The sequence below is a fragment of the Pelophylax lessonae genome, assembly GCF_965119305.1.
Source record: "Pelophylax lessonae genome assembly, chromosome: 13".
NCBI lineage: Eukaryota > Metazoa > Chordata > Amphibia > Anura > Ranidae > Pelophylax > Pelophylax lessonae.
In genome coordinates, this window is record NC_138780.1 from 55585375 (window position 1) to 55601049 (window position 15675).

General features: G+C 48.8%; 1 protein-coding gene across 1 annotated transcript in view; it reads left to right on the forward strand.

The window, feature by feature from the left end:
- Window positions 1-15675, forward strand: part of ZFYVE26 (zinc finger FYVE-type containing 26) — a 1347068-nt gene that overhangs the window by 234040 nt on the left and 1097353 nt on the right. Inside the window, exon 9 of the mRNA XM_082275187.1 lies at window positions 15388-15603. Within this exon, the coding sequence (XP_082131313.1) occupies window positions 15388-15603 (216 nt within the window). The remainder of the gene's footprint in view (window positions 1-15387; window positions 15604-15675) is intronic.

Here is a 15675-nt window from a genome sequence, read left to right on the forward strand (position 1 = left end):
AATCTTACCTGTAAAATTCCTTTCTAGGAGTCCTCCGACAGTCGCCACCCCCGCCCCTCTTTTGGGGTTCTTATTACCTACTGCTATGCTACCAAACTGAGTTGGGAGTGGTCATGCAGGGGGGTATTGACCAGATGGGACAGCCCCCATGGGTGTGTATATGCTAATGCCTTTTCTTTTGACTAAGTCTATATGCCTAGCTACTCCTACGGAGCGGAAGTCAATACCCAACAGTGATGACTTAGAGGTGGCGGCGACTGTCGGAGGACTCAGAGAAAGGAATTTTACAGGTAAGATTTTACAAAAATTCCGTTTTTTTTTTAGTTTGGATGCCATTTGTAACAGAAGATGCCTAATGAATGCCTTGTGCGTACACGAGATCAAGGGTGATTGTACATACGGAGGAGAATTGAGATTAAAAAACTCAATGTTTTGTTTAATTTTTTCTATATATGGGCGCAATGTGAAAAGACATGTGTTATTGCGCCTCAAGCGCGCAGGCGCTATGTTGTATTGTTCAGCAATCTCCACGGTTAGTGGGGCGTGGTCTGATCACGTAATCGAGCCGATATGTATTGTGGACAGTTTGCAGAGAGATGGGAGGTCTGTCAGCAGCAGGTCAATCTTTAGAGTAAGTCTTATGGGGGTTGGAAAAAGAAAAATCTTTCTCCCCGGGATGTAAGCATCTCCATGCATCGTATAGGGATTCAGAGAGTGCGATGTAGACCAATGGGTAGAGGGTGGAGAGGTGTTATCAAATCTAGGATCTACTATTAAGTTGAAATCCCCTATCAGTAAGCAAACACCTTTGCGCAAAGTTTTGACTTTTTAGTTTCCTCACAAACCTGATTTAACCCAGCGTTTGGGAGCATACACCGTAGCAAGTGTGTATTATACATTATTCAGGGTACAAATTAAAATAACATATCTACCATGGGCATCGGGCTCATAGTGGTGGGACTGTCTGGGGGTGATGGCTCAGTAATGTCAGGTGCAGACCTGTGGATAGCTGTACATACCGAGGATGAAGAGCTTTCAGTGTCAGAGGCGGACTCCTCAGTGTCGGACATGCACGTGTCCGGCACGGCGCCATTTTGCTTCTTCATACCTGCGGCCGGAGTGAAGAAGTTTGTGAGCTTCTGAGGAACCGTGTGCGGTTAGTTTCTCTTCGGCATGTTGCCCGGCACTAGAGTGGTGTGGGGAGCCGTTCAGGGTGTCAGGGGCTTACCCCAGTCGCCTCAGTCTGTCGCTGTGCGGTCTCCGGAGCCGGAGCTCTCCTAGAGTGCAGCCGTCCTCGTCGCCAGCAGGACATGCCTCCTGTACGACAGGAAAGTCTTTTATCCCCCTGTACTGGACCATGGTTTCCACGGACGCCAGCTTGTCCGGGTGGGGGAGGTGTCTTGGGCAAGGAATCGGCCCTGGGGTTCTGGTCTCGGGAGGAGTCTTGTCTGCCAATCAACATCCTGGAAATTCGGGCGATCATGCTTTGCCTGTTCCACTGGACGGTTCGTCTACAGGGGTGTCCGGTAAGGATTCAATCAGACAACGCCACAGCTGTGGCACATGTCAATCAATAAGGGGGCAACAAGTGCCCTAGCAGCCAAGGAAGTGGCCGACATTCTAAGATGGGCAGAATGCTTTGTTTCAGCCCTCTGTTTTGCACATTCCAGGGGTGGAAAATTGGCAGGTGGACTACCTCAGTTGGCAGGCCCTGAGTCTGGGCGAATGGTCCCTTCACCCGTAAGGGTTTCAACTGTGTCTCTGGTTGGGGACCCCTGAAGGTTCTGAGGTTTGTGGCAAAGTCTTGAGACCCTCTGGCAGACCCCGCAGACACTCTGTTGGCCTCTTGGGGCCAGTATCTTCCTAATTTTATGCCTTTCCACCACTACAGCTTCTGCCGAGGCTTCTGCGCAGAATCGAGGCAGAAGGGTTCCAATAATTCTGGTGGCCCCAGACTGGCTTAGAACGCGGGCCTGGTAAGACTGGTAGCCGATGCACCTTGGCGGCTTCCTCTCAGAGGAACTGATCTTCCATCCTGCTTTGCGGTCGCTAGCTTTAACGGCCTGGCTATTGAAAGCCAGGTACTGAAGTATAGGGGGTTGTTGGGTTTGGTGACTCCTTAGTTACATAGTTACATAGTTACATAGTTAGTGAGGTTGAAAAAAGACACAAGTCCATCCAGTTCAACCCATGATGCGTGTGTGTTTGCTTTTAACCGTACATTGTGTACCCCTGTATGTTGTGGTCTTTAAGGTGTACATCTAATAGTTTTTTGAAACTATCTATGCTCCCCGCTGATACGACTGCTTGTGGAAGAGAATTCCACATCCTTACCGCTCTTACAGTGAAGAACCCCTTACGCACTTTAAGGTTAAACCGCCTTTCCTCAAGTTTTAGTGAGTGGCCACGTGTCTTATTGTATTCCCTTTCTCTGAATAGTTTGTTCCTTATGCTAGGGTCGCCAGTACAGTATTTGTACATTGATATCATATCCCCCCTCAATCGTCTCTTCTCCAGAGAGAATAGGTTCAGTGCTTGTAGTCTTTCCTCATAGCCGATGTCCTCCATTCCCCTAATTATTTTTGTTGCCCTCCTCTGGACTTTCTCCAGTTCCAGCACATCCTTCCTGCGGACCGGTGCCCAGAACTGGACAGCATACTCCAGATGTGGCCGGACCAGAGTCTTGTAGAGCGGGAGAATAATCTCTTTATTTCTGGAGTGAATCCCCCTTTTTATACATCCCAGTATTCTGTTGGCTTTGCTTGCGGCGGCTTGGCATTGCATGCCACTGCCAAGCCTGTTGTCTACCAGTACCCCCAAGTCCTTTTCCATCCTAGACTCACCCAGAGGTTCACCCCCTAGTGAATAGCTTGCTTTCTGGTTTCTGGCACCCAAGTGCATTACTTTACATTTTTCTACATTAAACCTCATCTGCCATGTGGTTGCCCACCCCGTTATTTTGTTCAGGTCTGCTTGCAAGATTTCCACATCCTGCATAGAAGATATTGGCATGCCTAATTTAGTATCATCTGCAAATACTGAGATTGTACTAGATATCCCCTCCTCTAGATCATTTATGAATAAATTAAACAGGATTGGTCCCAGGACAGAACCCTGGGGGACCCCACTTTCCACACCCGCCCAATCCGAGTACTCCCCATTAATCACCACCCTCTGGACTCTCCCCTGGAGCCAGGTCTCTATCCAGGTACTCACCTTATGATCCATACCTACCTTCCTTAGTTTGTACAGTAAGCGTTTGTGAGGAACGGTGTCAAAGGCCTTTGCGAAGTCCAGATACACCACATCCACAGGCTTACCTTTATCTAGGTGGCAGCTCACTTCATCGTAGAAGGTTAACAGATTGGTTTGGCACGAACGATTTTTCATGAATCCATGCTGATTTCTACTTATAATACCATTTTCATTACTAAAGTCTTGTATGTGGTCCCTTATCATCCCCTCCAAAATTTTGCAGACTACTGATGTTAGGCTGACCGGCCTATAGTTACCCGGGATATATCTCGGCCCCTTTTTAAATATTGGTACCACGTTGGCTTTTTTCCAATCAGCTGGCACCATACCTGTCTGTAAACTATCCTTAAAGATCAAGAATAATGGTCTGGCAATCACCTGGCTGAGCTCATTAAGAACCCTCGGGTGCAAGCCATCCGGTCCCGGGGATTTATTTATGTTAAGTTTCTCTAGTTTAGCTCTAAGTCTATCCTCTGTTAGCCATGGCGGCACTTCCTGAGGTGTATTATTTAGTTCGGCCTTACAAGCTGGGTTCGTGTAGCCCCCCGATTCCTTTGTGAAGACTGAAGAAAAGAAATTATTTAACACTTCCGCCTTTTCTCTGTCCTCAGTGGCCATTTTTCCTTTATCATCTTTTATGGGGCCAATGTGCTCTGGCCTGGCTTTCTTACTGTTTATATACTTAAAGAACTTCTTGGGGTTCTTTTTGCTCTCCTCCGCTATATGTCTCTCGTGTTCTATTTTAGCCGCCCTGATTTCATCTTTACATTTCTTATTACACTCTTTGTAGTGCTTAAATGCTGCCAATGACCCCTCAGTCTTGTATTTTTTGAAGGCCTTTTCTTTAGCTCTAATATACATTTTAATGTTGGAGTTTAGCCACCCAGGGTTTAGTTTTGCTCTTTTAAATTTATTTCCCTGTGGAATGCACTGGCCCACTCCCTTGTTAAGTATGCTCTTGAAGCACTCCCATTTTTCCTCCGTGTTCTTTGTTCCCAGGGTTCTATCCCATTTGATATTTTCTAGCAGCGAGCGCAGTTTAGGGAAATTGGCTCTTGTGAAATTCAGCGTCCTTATATTACCCTTGTGTTTCCTATTACTGTAATTAATACTGAAACCAATTGACCTATGGTCACTGTTCCCTAAGTTGTCCCGTATTTCTATATCTGTGATCAGGTCTGTATTGTTGGTAATCAGTAGGTCAAGTACCGCATTGCTTCTTGTCGGTGCATTCACCATCTGACCCATGAAATTGTCCTGCAAAACATTTAGGAACTGCCGAGCCTTGGCTGAGTGTGCGGTTCCTTCTGCCCAGTCTATATCTGGATAATTAAAGTCCCCCATTATAATGACATTTCCCATCCTTGCTGCCAATCCTATCTGTAACATGAGGTCCGCCTCACCCTCCTCCCTCTGGTTGGGGGGCCTATAGCATACGCCCAATATTACCTTCCCCGCCGTGCCTTCCCTTTGAAGCTCTACCCATAGGGATTCTGCCTCGTCCATAGCTCCATTATTAATATCATCCCTCATATTTACCTGTATACTGTTCTTAATATACAAACATACCCCTCCCCCTTTTTTACTTTCTCTATCTCTGCGATAAAGGGAATACCCCTGAATGGACGCCATCCAGTCATGAGAGCTGTCAAACCAAGTCTCAGTTATCCCCACAAAATCTAAGTCCTCCTCAAATATCAGCAGCTCCAGCTCTCCCATCTTGTTGGCCAGGCTTCTGGCATTGGTATACAAACCTCGTAATTTTGATCGGTTATATTTATCCTCTTTTGATGTTTTTAGGCTGCTCTCTTGATTTTTCCCCGTACCCACCCTGGGTATAGGAGCTCCGCACACCCTATCGCTAATGCCCCCATTTCTGCCCTCTGAAACTTGCTTTCCACTGGGTAATTCTACATCTGTACCCTCCCCCCCATTCCCTAGTTTAAAAGCCCCTCTAACTTTTCGGCCATCCTCGCACCCAGTACGGCTGCACCCACCCCATTTAGGTGCAATCCGTCCCTACCAAAGAGCCGGTGACCGACTGAGAAGTTGGCCCAGTTCTCCAGGAACCCGAAACCCTCCTTACTACACCAGCTCCTCAGCCACTCGTTAACTTCCCTAATCTCCCGCTGTCTCTCTGGTGTGGCTCGAGGTACAGGTAGTATTTCGGAAAATATTACCTTGGAGGTCCTAGTCCTCAACTTAGCGCCTAAGTCCCTGAAATCGTTTAGGACTCTCCGTCTTCCTCTGCCTATGTCATTGGTACCCACGTGTACCATGACAGCTGGGTCTTCCCCAGCCCCACCCAATAATCTGTCCACCCGATCCGCTATGTGCCGAACCCGAGCGCCCGGCAAACAACAGACTGTTCGGCGCACACGGTCTTGGTCACAGATTACACTGTCTGCCCTTCTAATAATTGAGTCCCCTACCACCAGCACCTGTCTTTCCTTTCCCTTTCTCCCAGCCTCACTGGAGGAGTTCTTCCCCTGGCAGCTAGGGGCGTCGCTCCGCTCCAGCAATGCTGGTCCCTGACTGGTTTCCCCAACATCACACAACGGGGCGTATCTATTGGGGTGCTCCAGCCCAGGATCAGCCTCCTTGCCTTGTTCCCTTCTACCCCTCCTAACTGTCACCCCTCTACTCTGCTCTGATGCCTGCACCTCCGATACTCCGCCCACCTCTGTGCAGACCCCTGCCTGCACCTGATTGGTACAATCCTGGCTCTCCTCCGGCATGGACATTCGTCTCAGTGTTGCCAGCTGCTTCCCTAGATTCAGGACCTGAGCTTCCAGGGAAGCAACGTGCTCACATTTTGCACATTTGTATTCGCCTTCGATCACATGACCGAGGAACGCATACATATCACAAGATGTACACCGAGTCGCATCTCCACACCCGCCGGGCATTGTACCTACTATCTAATCTAATGGGGATTCAGTAATTTAAGCCTATCCTATGTGGCTATTTCCTGGCTTCCTAACGCTACCTTCTCACCCTCTGGTATTCCGCCCCACTCACTTGACACTCAGTTGCACAACACTCACAATCTCACAGCCAGGTCAGACGCACAACACTGAGTCGCACCGCCCGGTCAGACGCACAACCCTCAGTCGCACCGCCCGGTCAGACGCACAACCCTCAGTCGCACAGCCCAGTCAGACGCACAACACTAAGTCGCACAGCCCGGTCAGACGCACAACACTAAGTCGCACAGCCCGGTCAGACGCACAACACTAAGTCGCACAGCCCAGTCAGACGCACAACACTAAGTCGCACAGCCCGGTCAGACGCACAACACTAAGTCGCACAGCCGGGTCAGACGCACAACACCGAGTCGCACAGCCGGGTCAGACGCACAACACCGAGTCGCACAGCCCAGTCAGATGCACAACGCTGAGTCGCACAGCCCGGTCAGACGCACAACGCTGAGTCGCACAGCCTGGTCAGACGCACAACACCAAGTCGCACAGCCCGGTCAGACGCACAACACTGAGTCGCACAGCCCGGTCAGACGCACCACGCTGAGTCGCACAGCCCGGTCAGACGCACAATGCTGAGTCGCACAGCCCGGTCAGACGCACAACACTAAGTCGCACAGCCCGGTCAGACGCACAACACCGAGTCGCACAGCCCGGTCAGACGCACAACACTGAGTCTCACAGCCCGGTCAGACGCACAACACTGAGTCTCACAGCCCGGTCAGACGCACAACACTGAGTCTCACAGCCCGGTCAGACGCACAACCCCGATCGCACAGCCCGGTCAGACGCACAACCCCGAGTCGCACAGCCCGGTCAGACGCACAACCCCGAGTCGCACAGCCCGGTCAGACGCACAACGCTCAGGTAGTAACAGGTACTCCCAGATACTCAGGTACTCACAGGTACTCACAGATACTCAGGTACTCACAGATACTCAGGTACTCACAGATACTCCCAGATACTCAGGTACTCACAGATACTCCCAGATACTCAGGTACTCACAGGTACTCCCAGATACTCAGGTACTCACAGGTACTCACAGATACTCAGGTACTCACAGGTACTCACAGATACTCAGGTACTCACAGGTACTCAGGTACTCACAGATACTCCCAGATACTCAGGTACTCACAGGTACTCACAGGTACTCAGGTACTCACAGGTACTCAGGTACTCACAGGTACTCAGGTACTCACAGATACTCAGGTACTCACAGATACTCAGGTACTCACAGATTCTCAGGTACTCACAGGTACTCACAGATACTCACAGATACTCAGGTACTCACAGATACTCACAGATACTCAGGTACTCACAGATACTCAGGTACTCACAGATACTCAGGTACTCACAGGTACTCAGGTACTCACAGATACTCCCAGATACTCAGGTACTCACAGATACTCCCAGATACTCAGGTACTCACAGATACTCCCAGATACTCAGGTACTCACAGATACTCCCAGATACTCAGGTACTCACAGGTACTCAGGTACTCACAGATTCTCAGGTACTCACAGGTACTCACAGATACTCAGGTAGTAACAGGTACTCACAGGTACTCACAGGTACTCAGGTACTACACTACACCCTCAGTCAGTGTACAATCTCAGTCACCAGTCTTACTTACCTAGTGTATGTCCCTTTAAGTCTGACTCTAGCAGTTCCTGGCTTTTTTTTTTTTTTTTCCCTCGGACGGTCAGTCTCCGCTCTGCACCCGCCTCCCTCTGTCACTTCCCGGTCAGCCTTTGCTCCGCTAGTCTCCTCTGCTCCCTCTCTGTCAGGGGGGGGGGGGGGTCCGCACCACTCGCCGCCCGCCGCAAAAAAAAGGGGGGGGGGGGTTTACTGTACCGCTCGCCACCCGCGATAAGAGAGGGGGGGGTCCCGACCCGCTTGCCGCTCGCTTCTGGGGGGGGGGGGTTCGAGCGCCGCTCCCCGCCGCTGCTCTCCTGGGGGGGGGGGTTACTCACACGCGGTCGGTCGGTCGGTCACGCACAACACACTCCTCTCTCCTGCACGCCCTGACAGCCTCTGATCCCGCGCTCTGCTCCTCTGCTCCACAGCACTCCTACTCTGTTAAAAGCTAGAAAATCTACCTCTCATAAGATTTACTATCGAGTTTGGAAGGCGTACATTACTTGGTGTGAGTCCTGGGGGGGTTGGGGCGTTTTCCCCCAGTTCTTTTTCGGTATCACGACTGCTGGAGTTTCTACAAAGAGGTGTAGATCAACGTTTGGCCCTGGGCACCATTAAGGGCCAGATTTCAGTCTTGGCAATTTTCTTCAATAGGCCGTTGGCCACAAATTCCTTGGTTCACACCTTCGTGCAGGGTGTCCACCACCTGGCTCCTCCGGTACGTTCCCTGGTGCCCCCGTGGGATTTTAATCTGGTTCTATCGGTTCCTTAAAAACCGCCCTTTGAAAATATTCATGAAATTCCTCTGCTTACCTTGTCACAGAAAGTAGCTTTTCTCTAGCGCTCATTGACAGACGTAGTCCTCGGTGATACACCACCTTCGGGTTATGTTGCCTCCACAGGAGCAGGACTAGACAGGAAATTAAAAAGCTCTGGCCACACCCTAGGGGCAGTCCCAGAGGGTATATCCTCTCTCTCTCTCTGCCTCAGCAAATCAGTTATTTTCTGTCTAGTTAGGAGTAAGGACCTAGATACCTTGCTGGGATCTTAGGTCCTGGCAAGATTTTTTTCTTAAAGGATTTTTTAGACAGCTTTTTTTCTCCAGTGTTTCTGTGAGATCTTCAAGCAAGAAAGCTGAACTGGGCGACGGGCTGGATGTTGAGATCCGGTGGTCACCCCAGTTCAGCCTACGAGCGCGTGCAGGCCATAGCTCCGCGCTGGGTCGGCCGCGACAAAGTCCCATTAAAGGACTGACCCCGCGAGTTAAACGTCTCGCTGAAACGCCAAAGACCATGAGTCACGGCGTCCATATCGGTCGACAGCCCTCCCGCCCCGGTGGAGAGGGGTACTGTCAGGAGTTGGTGCCCGCCTGGTTCCGGTATGGTGAGTAGTATGTTCCCCCTTTTTCCCCTGATGGGTCTTGTGGTGAACGCGGGCCCCTCTCTGTATGGTAAGATAGAGTCCCTCTCTATCCTATAAATGACACAGATCCTCCTACTTTGAGTGTGATTTTATGTGCAAAAAGCCAGGAGGCTTGGTTTGGGAGCTAACAATCTAATTGTATACATGTTAAAAAGATTATAATCTGTGGCATTCTGGGAATCTTACGGTGATAAGAATAAGCTACCTACCAGTCAGAAGCCACGGACATGTAGACTGCCTTCCTAATCAGATCTCCAGCTATTAGCAGGCCTCCCGAATGGCCATGCGGTCCGCCAGGGCCGGTACCGCCAACCACGCCAAATCCCCATGCAGAGAGAGTGTTGTGTGCCCTGCAGCACACCGCTATTCAGTACAGGCCGCCGCCATTTCTTTTTGCTGGATCGCACGAGCCGCCATTTTGGCGTAGCCTCGTGTCTCCAGCATGGGGGCGGCCATGTTTGAGGTGATCCAAACACCTCGTAGAGCTAGGGGAGGCGCCGGAAGGCGTGCAGAGGGGCGGAGCCGCCTCCTTTCTTCCTGGGCAGCCAGCCAAAAGACTTCCTGTTTGTCAAGACAGCGCTGTAACCTGTTGCAGTTAAACTCTGAGCATCAAGTGGTGAGCCTGGGGGTCTATCTCTCTCTCTCTCTCTCTCGATCGATAGGGATCCCTAGCAGGTAACACTAAGGGGTTTTTTGTGGCACTGGGGGTCTGAAAAAAAAAAAAAAGTTTTTTATTTTTGAATTATATTATCCAGGAAGTGACTGGAATTATCATGGACCCTGCCACACATATTCCCCCACCTGTTTCCCTCGAGGGGGCCACGGGACCCGCCGGTGCACAGAGTGTAGAGTCATTTACAGCAATTTTGGAGTCTATGGTGGCTCGGGTGGAGGCGGCCTGTCAGGGACGGGGGTCAAGGAAGCGACCCCCGCCTACCCCTATACTATCTGACACCTCTGACTCTGATTCAGAGATGGTCACTGCAGTTGCAGGTCCCTCTGCAAGGGCTGTTATCCCAGGTAAAGCCCCCTCAGACAGTGAGGAGGACGCTTCTTCTCCTGCTATAATTCAGGAAGAAGCATTGGTGGACGCACTAGTTGTGGCAGTGCAGGAAACCTTAAAACCTGAGGCTTTACCGGCAGAGGCAACTGAAACAGAGATTCCTTTTGGTACTAATAAGCCCATCAAAACGGTGAAGGTTTTTCCTGTACCCAATTGTTTCGGTAATCAGATTAAAGGAGAATGGGAGCATTCTAAACGTACCTTTACTATTTCCAAGCGTATTGCTAGACGCTATCCGTTTGAGGAATCCATCATTAAGAAATGGACGGTACCACCAGTGGTGGATCCACCTATTTCCAGGCTGAATAAAGCCACGGTTATCCCAGTGGAGGACACTTCGTCCTTTAAGGATCCGGTGGATCGAAAGATGGAAGCAGAGTCCCGCACCATCTTCTCTCTGATAGGGTCAGCATTTAGACCAGTAATTGTTATTGGTCTAGTTTCCCAGACACTTACGGAATGGGCGAAAATGGTACGCCAAGACCTTAGGGGAAAAGATATTCCCCAGGAGACATCTGATTTGATGGAACAGATTATACAAGGGCTACAGTTTATCTGTGACGCAGCCTTGGACACTACTCCCTTATTAGGGCATGCATCTATGTCAGCGGTGATCCTCAGACGTGTGCTGTGGTTAAAATGCTGGTCAGCTGACCTAGGTTCCAAAAAGACCTTGACAAATCTCCCTTTTCAGGGGAATCGTCTATTTGGGGCCAACCTAGATGAAATCATTAAGGATGCCACTGGGGGCAAGAGCACTTTTTTGCCACAGGCTGCTAAAGCTAAGGGACCTCGCAACAAGCGAGGACCTTTCTTTACCGCCCATAAAGGGCGCCCGGCTGGTACTAGCGGGAAAGGCAAGACTCCTCCAGGAGGGTTCAAGAAGGGCTGGTCGGACAAGCAGAGGACCAACCCAGCCAAACCCAAAGCTAAGGAGTACACAGCCTGAAGGTGCGCCCCCACCCGGTTTCAGGGTGGGGGGACGTTTTCATCGGTATTCAGGACATTAGATCGAGCATCAACCACTACTACCGGTGCGATTCTTCCCTTCCAACATTTAAGTACTACAGGAAGCGGTAGTTACCGTTCCCTGAATAGATCTTTTCCTTTACCTTTTCCTAAGATTAGTCCCTATACCTCACAGGAATCAGATCTGGTTGACCAGATAGGCCAAGTAGCCTCTAGTCGGGTGACTTCGGTCCCTGAGGTTCAACCAGAAAAGATCACCCTTCCTGATAACAATCAGGTATCTGATAAATGTGTGGGAACAGAAAACGACCAGACTTTCTCGGATGGTCGGGGCCAGATACCTCTAGGGACGCCTGGTTCAGATTCTATCAGCGACAGTGGTCCTAGAAATTCTAGGCTGGCCTCCTCAAGCCGGCCTGGCCGACTTGGACATGCTAATCGCAGACGTTCCGTGGGAACTTCGTCTCAGGGAGTGTCTGTGGTCTCAAGGACCAATTTACCATCATGCTTTACAGTCGCTGGGTTTAATGGCCTGGCCATTGAGACCCAAGTACTGAAGGACAGAGGTTTGTCTACTTCAGTCATTCCTACCCTTATTAAAGCAAGGAAAGCGACTTCCAGCAAGGTCTATTATCACACATGGAAGACTTATATTGTGTGGTGCGAATCTTTAGGATTTCCTCCACGTACCTATTCGGTGACTCGAATATTGGCCTTTTTGCAACAAGGGGTTGAGCAGAAGCTAGCCTTGAGCACCATCAAGGGTCAAGTTTCAGCATTGGCAATCTTCTTTCAGAAACCTTTAGCTACCAAGTCCTTGGTGCGGAATTTCATCCAGGGGGTGCGGCACCTGGCTCCTCCAGTCCGCGCGCCCTTACCGCCCTGGGATCTTAATTTGGTTTTGTCGGTTCTACAGAAACCTCCCTTTGAAAACATCAGGGAGATTCCCTTGCTTACTTTATCCCAGAAGGTGGCCTTCTTGGTGGCTATTACTTCTGCTCGCAGGGTGTCAGAACTGGCTGCATTATCATGCCAGTCCCCATACCTAGTGATTCATAGGGATAAGGTAGTACTTCATCCTAAGCCATCTTTTCTTCCTAAGGTGGTTTCAGATTTTCATCTGAATGAAGATATTGTACTACCTTCCTTGTGTCCTCAGCCCAAGCATCATCGGGAACATGCGTTGCATTCCTTAGATGTGGTTCGGGCAATCAGGGTATACCTGAAAGCTACGGAATCATTCCGTAAGACGGATTCACTTTTTGTGATCACGGATGGCCCCAGAAAGGGTTTGCCTGCATCTGCCGCGACCATTGCCAAATGGATTAGACAAACGGTGGTACAGGCCTATTCTATTAAGGGTCAGAGTCCTCCGTTCCCTGTTAGGGCGCACTCCACTCGAGCGCTCAGTACTTCCTGGGCCTTTCGCCATCAGGCGTCAGTGGTCCAGGTATGTAAGGCGGCCACCTGGTCGTCGGTACATACTTTTACAAAATTCTATAAAATTGATGTGACTGCATCGGCGGATGCCTCATTTGGCCGCAAGGTTTTGCAGGCCGCAATTTGAGGAGACCGGTGGTCTACCTCGAGGGTTTTTTTTTTTCTGTTTGTTTGAAAAAAAAAAAAAAAAAAAAAAAAATTTTTCTTTTTTGTTGAGTCTCATCATTAAGGATGAGCATTGTAAACTTCTAGTTGGCACCGGTTGGGCCTTCTAGATTGGGATTTGATTTCATTTTCCCACCCCTCATTTGTGATACTGCTCTGGGACGTCCCGAAGGTGGTGTATCACCGAGGACTACGTCTGTCAATGAGCGCTAGAGAAAAATGGATTTTTGTAAAATCTTACCGTAAAATCCTTTTCTCTTAGCTCATTGACAGACGTAGTCCCCGCCCCTCTGTTTTTGAGTTGGGTTGGGTTAAAATCTCTAAAGACTGCTTTTTCACATAACTGATTTGCTGAGGCAGAGAGAGAGAGGATATACCCTCTGGGACTGCCCCTAGGGTGTGGCCAGAGCTTTTTAATTTCCTGTCTAGTCCTGCTCCTGTGGAGGCAACATAACCCGAAGGTGGTGTATCACCGAGGACTACGTCTGTCAATGAGCTAAGAGAAAAGGATTTTACGGTAAGATTTTACAAAAATCCATTTTTTTGGTAGCTATTACTTCTGCACGCAGGGTCTCTGAGCTGGCTGCATTGTCCTGTCGGTCGCCTTACCTGGTGGTTTACAGGGACAAAGTGATGCTACGTCCCTGTCAGTCGTTCCTTCCGAAGGTCGTTTCGGGATTCCACCTAAATGAAGACATTGTGTAGCCTTCGTTGTGTCCTAAGCCAAAACATCCAAAAGAAATTGGCTTGCATTCCCTGGATGTGGTTTGGGCCATTAGGGTGTACCTGGCAGCGACTGAGTCGATTCATCGAAATCGAAATCGGATTCCTTTTTGTCTTTACGGAAAGTTCTCATAAGGGGCAGGCCGCATCCGCTGCGACCATTTCCAGATGGATTAGGCAGACGGTGGTGCTGGCTTATTCCATCAAAGATCAGGTTCCTCCTTTCCATGTTAAGACTCCTTATACGAGGGCGCTTAGTGCCTCCTGGGCCTTCTGTCATCAGGCGTCGGTGGTCCAGGCTGGCAAAGCGGCCACCTGGTCGTCTGTACACACATTCACCAAGTTTTACAAGGTGGATGTTTTCGCATCTACACATGCTGCATGTTGATTCCTGGTTGGCTAAGTTTAACCCTTTTGGGGAAATATGTTTATTGCTGTGTTTTTTCCCACCCCTCATGCTGACACTGCTTTGGGATATGAAGCTGTGTCCGTCAATGAACGAAAGAGAAAACTGGATTTTTGTCTTACCGTAAAATCCTTTTCTCTGATGTTCATTGACGGACACATCACCCACCCCTCTGTGGAGTTGGGTTATGTATTTTTCTGACACTGCTTGTTACAAAACTGAGATCCTATAGCAGGAAGTGGGAGTATACCCCCTGGAACTGCCTTAAAGGTGTAGTAAAGTTTTTGTTAACCCTTTTCCTTTTAGTGTCCTACTCCTAAGAAGAGCAGCATAACCCATCGGTCAAAGAAAATATAAAGCGGTGTCCGTCAATGAACATCAGAGGAAAGGATTTTACGGTAGGACAAAAATCAAGTTTTTTTGCAGTACAATACAGGAAACCGGTTCCTGCTCTGTTATGATCTCCTATTGCTTGCTAAAAACCCAAGGCTAGCTTGGAGTGGGAGGGTCTATATACAGGAATGTCCCTGCTGCTTTCTCTTTTTGCGAGTGTATAATCACTTGAAGGTAACTGCGTTAACCCATGGTTTAAGTATTCCCAGAAACGCCTAGTATGCACCAACTGGAGCTTGTTTGGAAAGGTGAGAATTTGTCAGAGGGATGCCGTTTTTTTTTTTACAAAAGAGTTCACTGTGCCCTAAATAGGTAAATCTTAGGAACTATTTACAGAACAAGGCTGATTGTATGTAAGATGGATCAAATTGGCACTTAAAATAAACTGCCCACTCACTAAAATGGCTGCCCTTGCAGCAACTTATCACCTTCCCTTCCGTCTTCTATTACTCTATTCACCACTGTGTGTGAAGAGAAATACCTGGAAGCTACATTGTTTCCCTTACATTACGTGTTGGCAGGGAAGGTGCTATATTAGCAGGAAGCCTGCACTAAAAAATGTCAATTGCATCACAGAAGTGAAAGTGGGACAGTGTGTGTGGGGCCAGTTGCATCTTTACATTGCAGTTGTAGAAGTTAGTGCACAAAGGTTAGCCAGACAAGGTGTACTGTAAAAAAGTTTTGCCATGTTGTAGTTCCAGTTTTTGCACTAAGAATGCTTGACTAAAAATCCTGCTAATATGTGGGGAGGATTTACCAGGGTGAAACTGACCCTGGGTTAAAACGCATGCTATGTTTAGCAGTAGCATTGTCTTGCTATCATCTGTTTTAGAACCAAAACATTGTAATATGATATATATTTTATAACAATGGCAAGTTAATCCAGTTTAAATGAATGTGCTTTCTAATTGTATCTTACATCATTCTTGCAGTTTCTGTAAATCAGAGGGAAGCACATGATCTGGCACAACAATGCAGCACTCTCATGTTTCAGGCATTTTGTGGATTAAAGTATGCAATGTATGCCCTTTGTATCCAAGCTAATAAATCTGCTCAGTTCAGAAACAGCCATGCCAACCAAATGGATGGATCTCTTGAGGATGCAGAATTTCTGAAAGAACTTGGCAGGGAGTACGATTTTTCTCAAGGTATTGTTGTTTACTGTTTAGACTAATTTTTGAATTGTGTGTTTCTGTTTTGAGATTACAGTTGCTAATGTT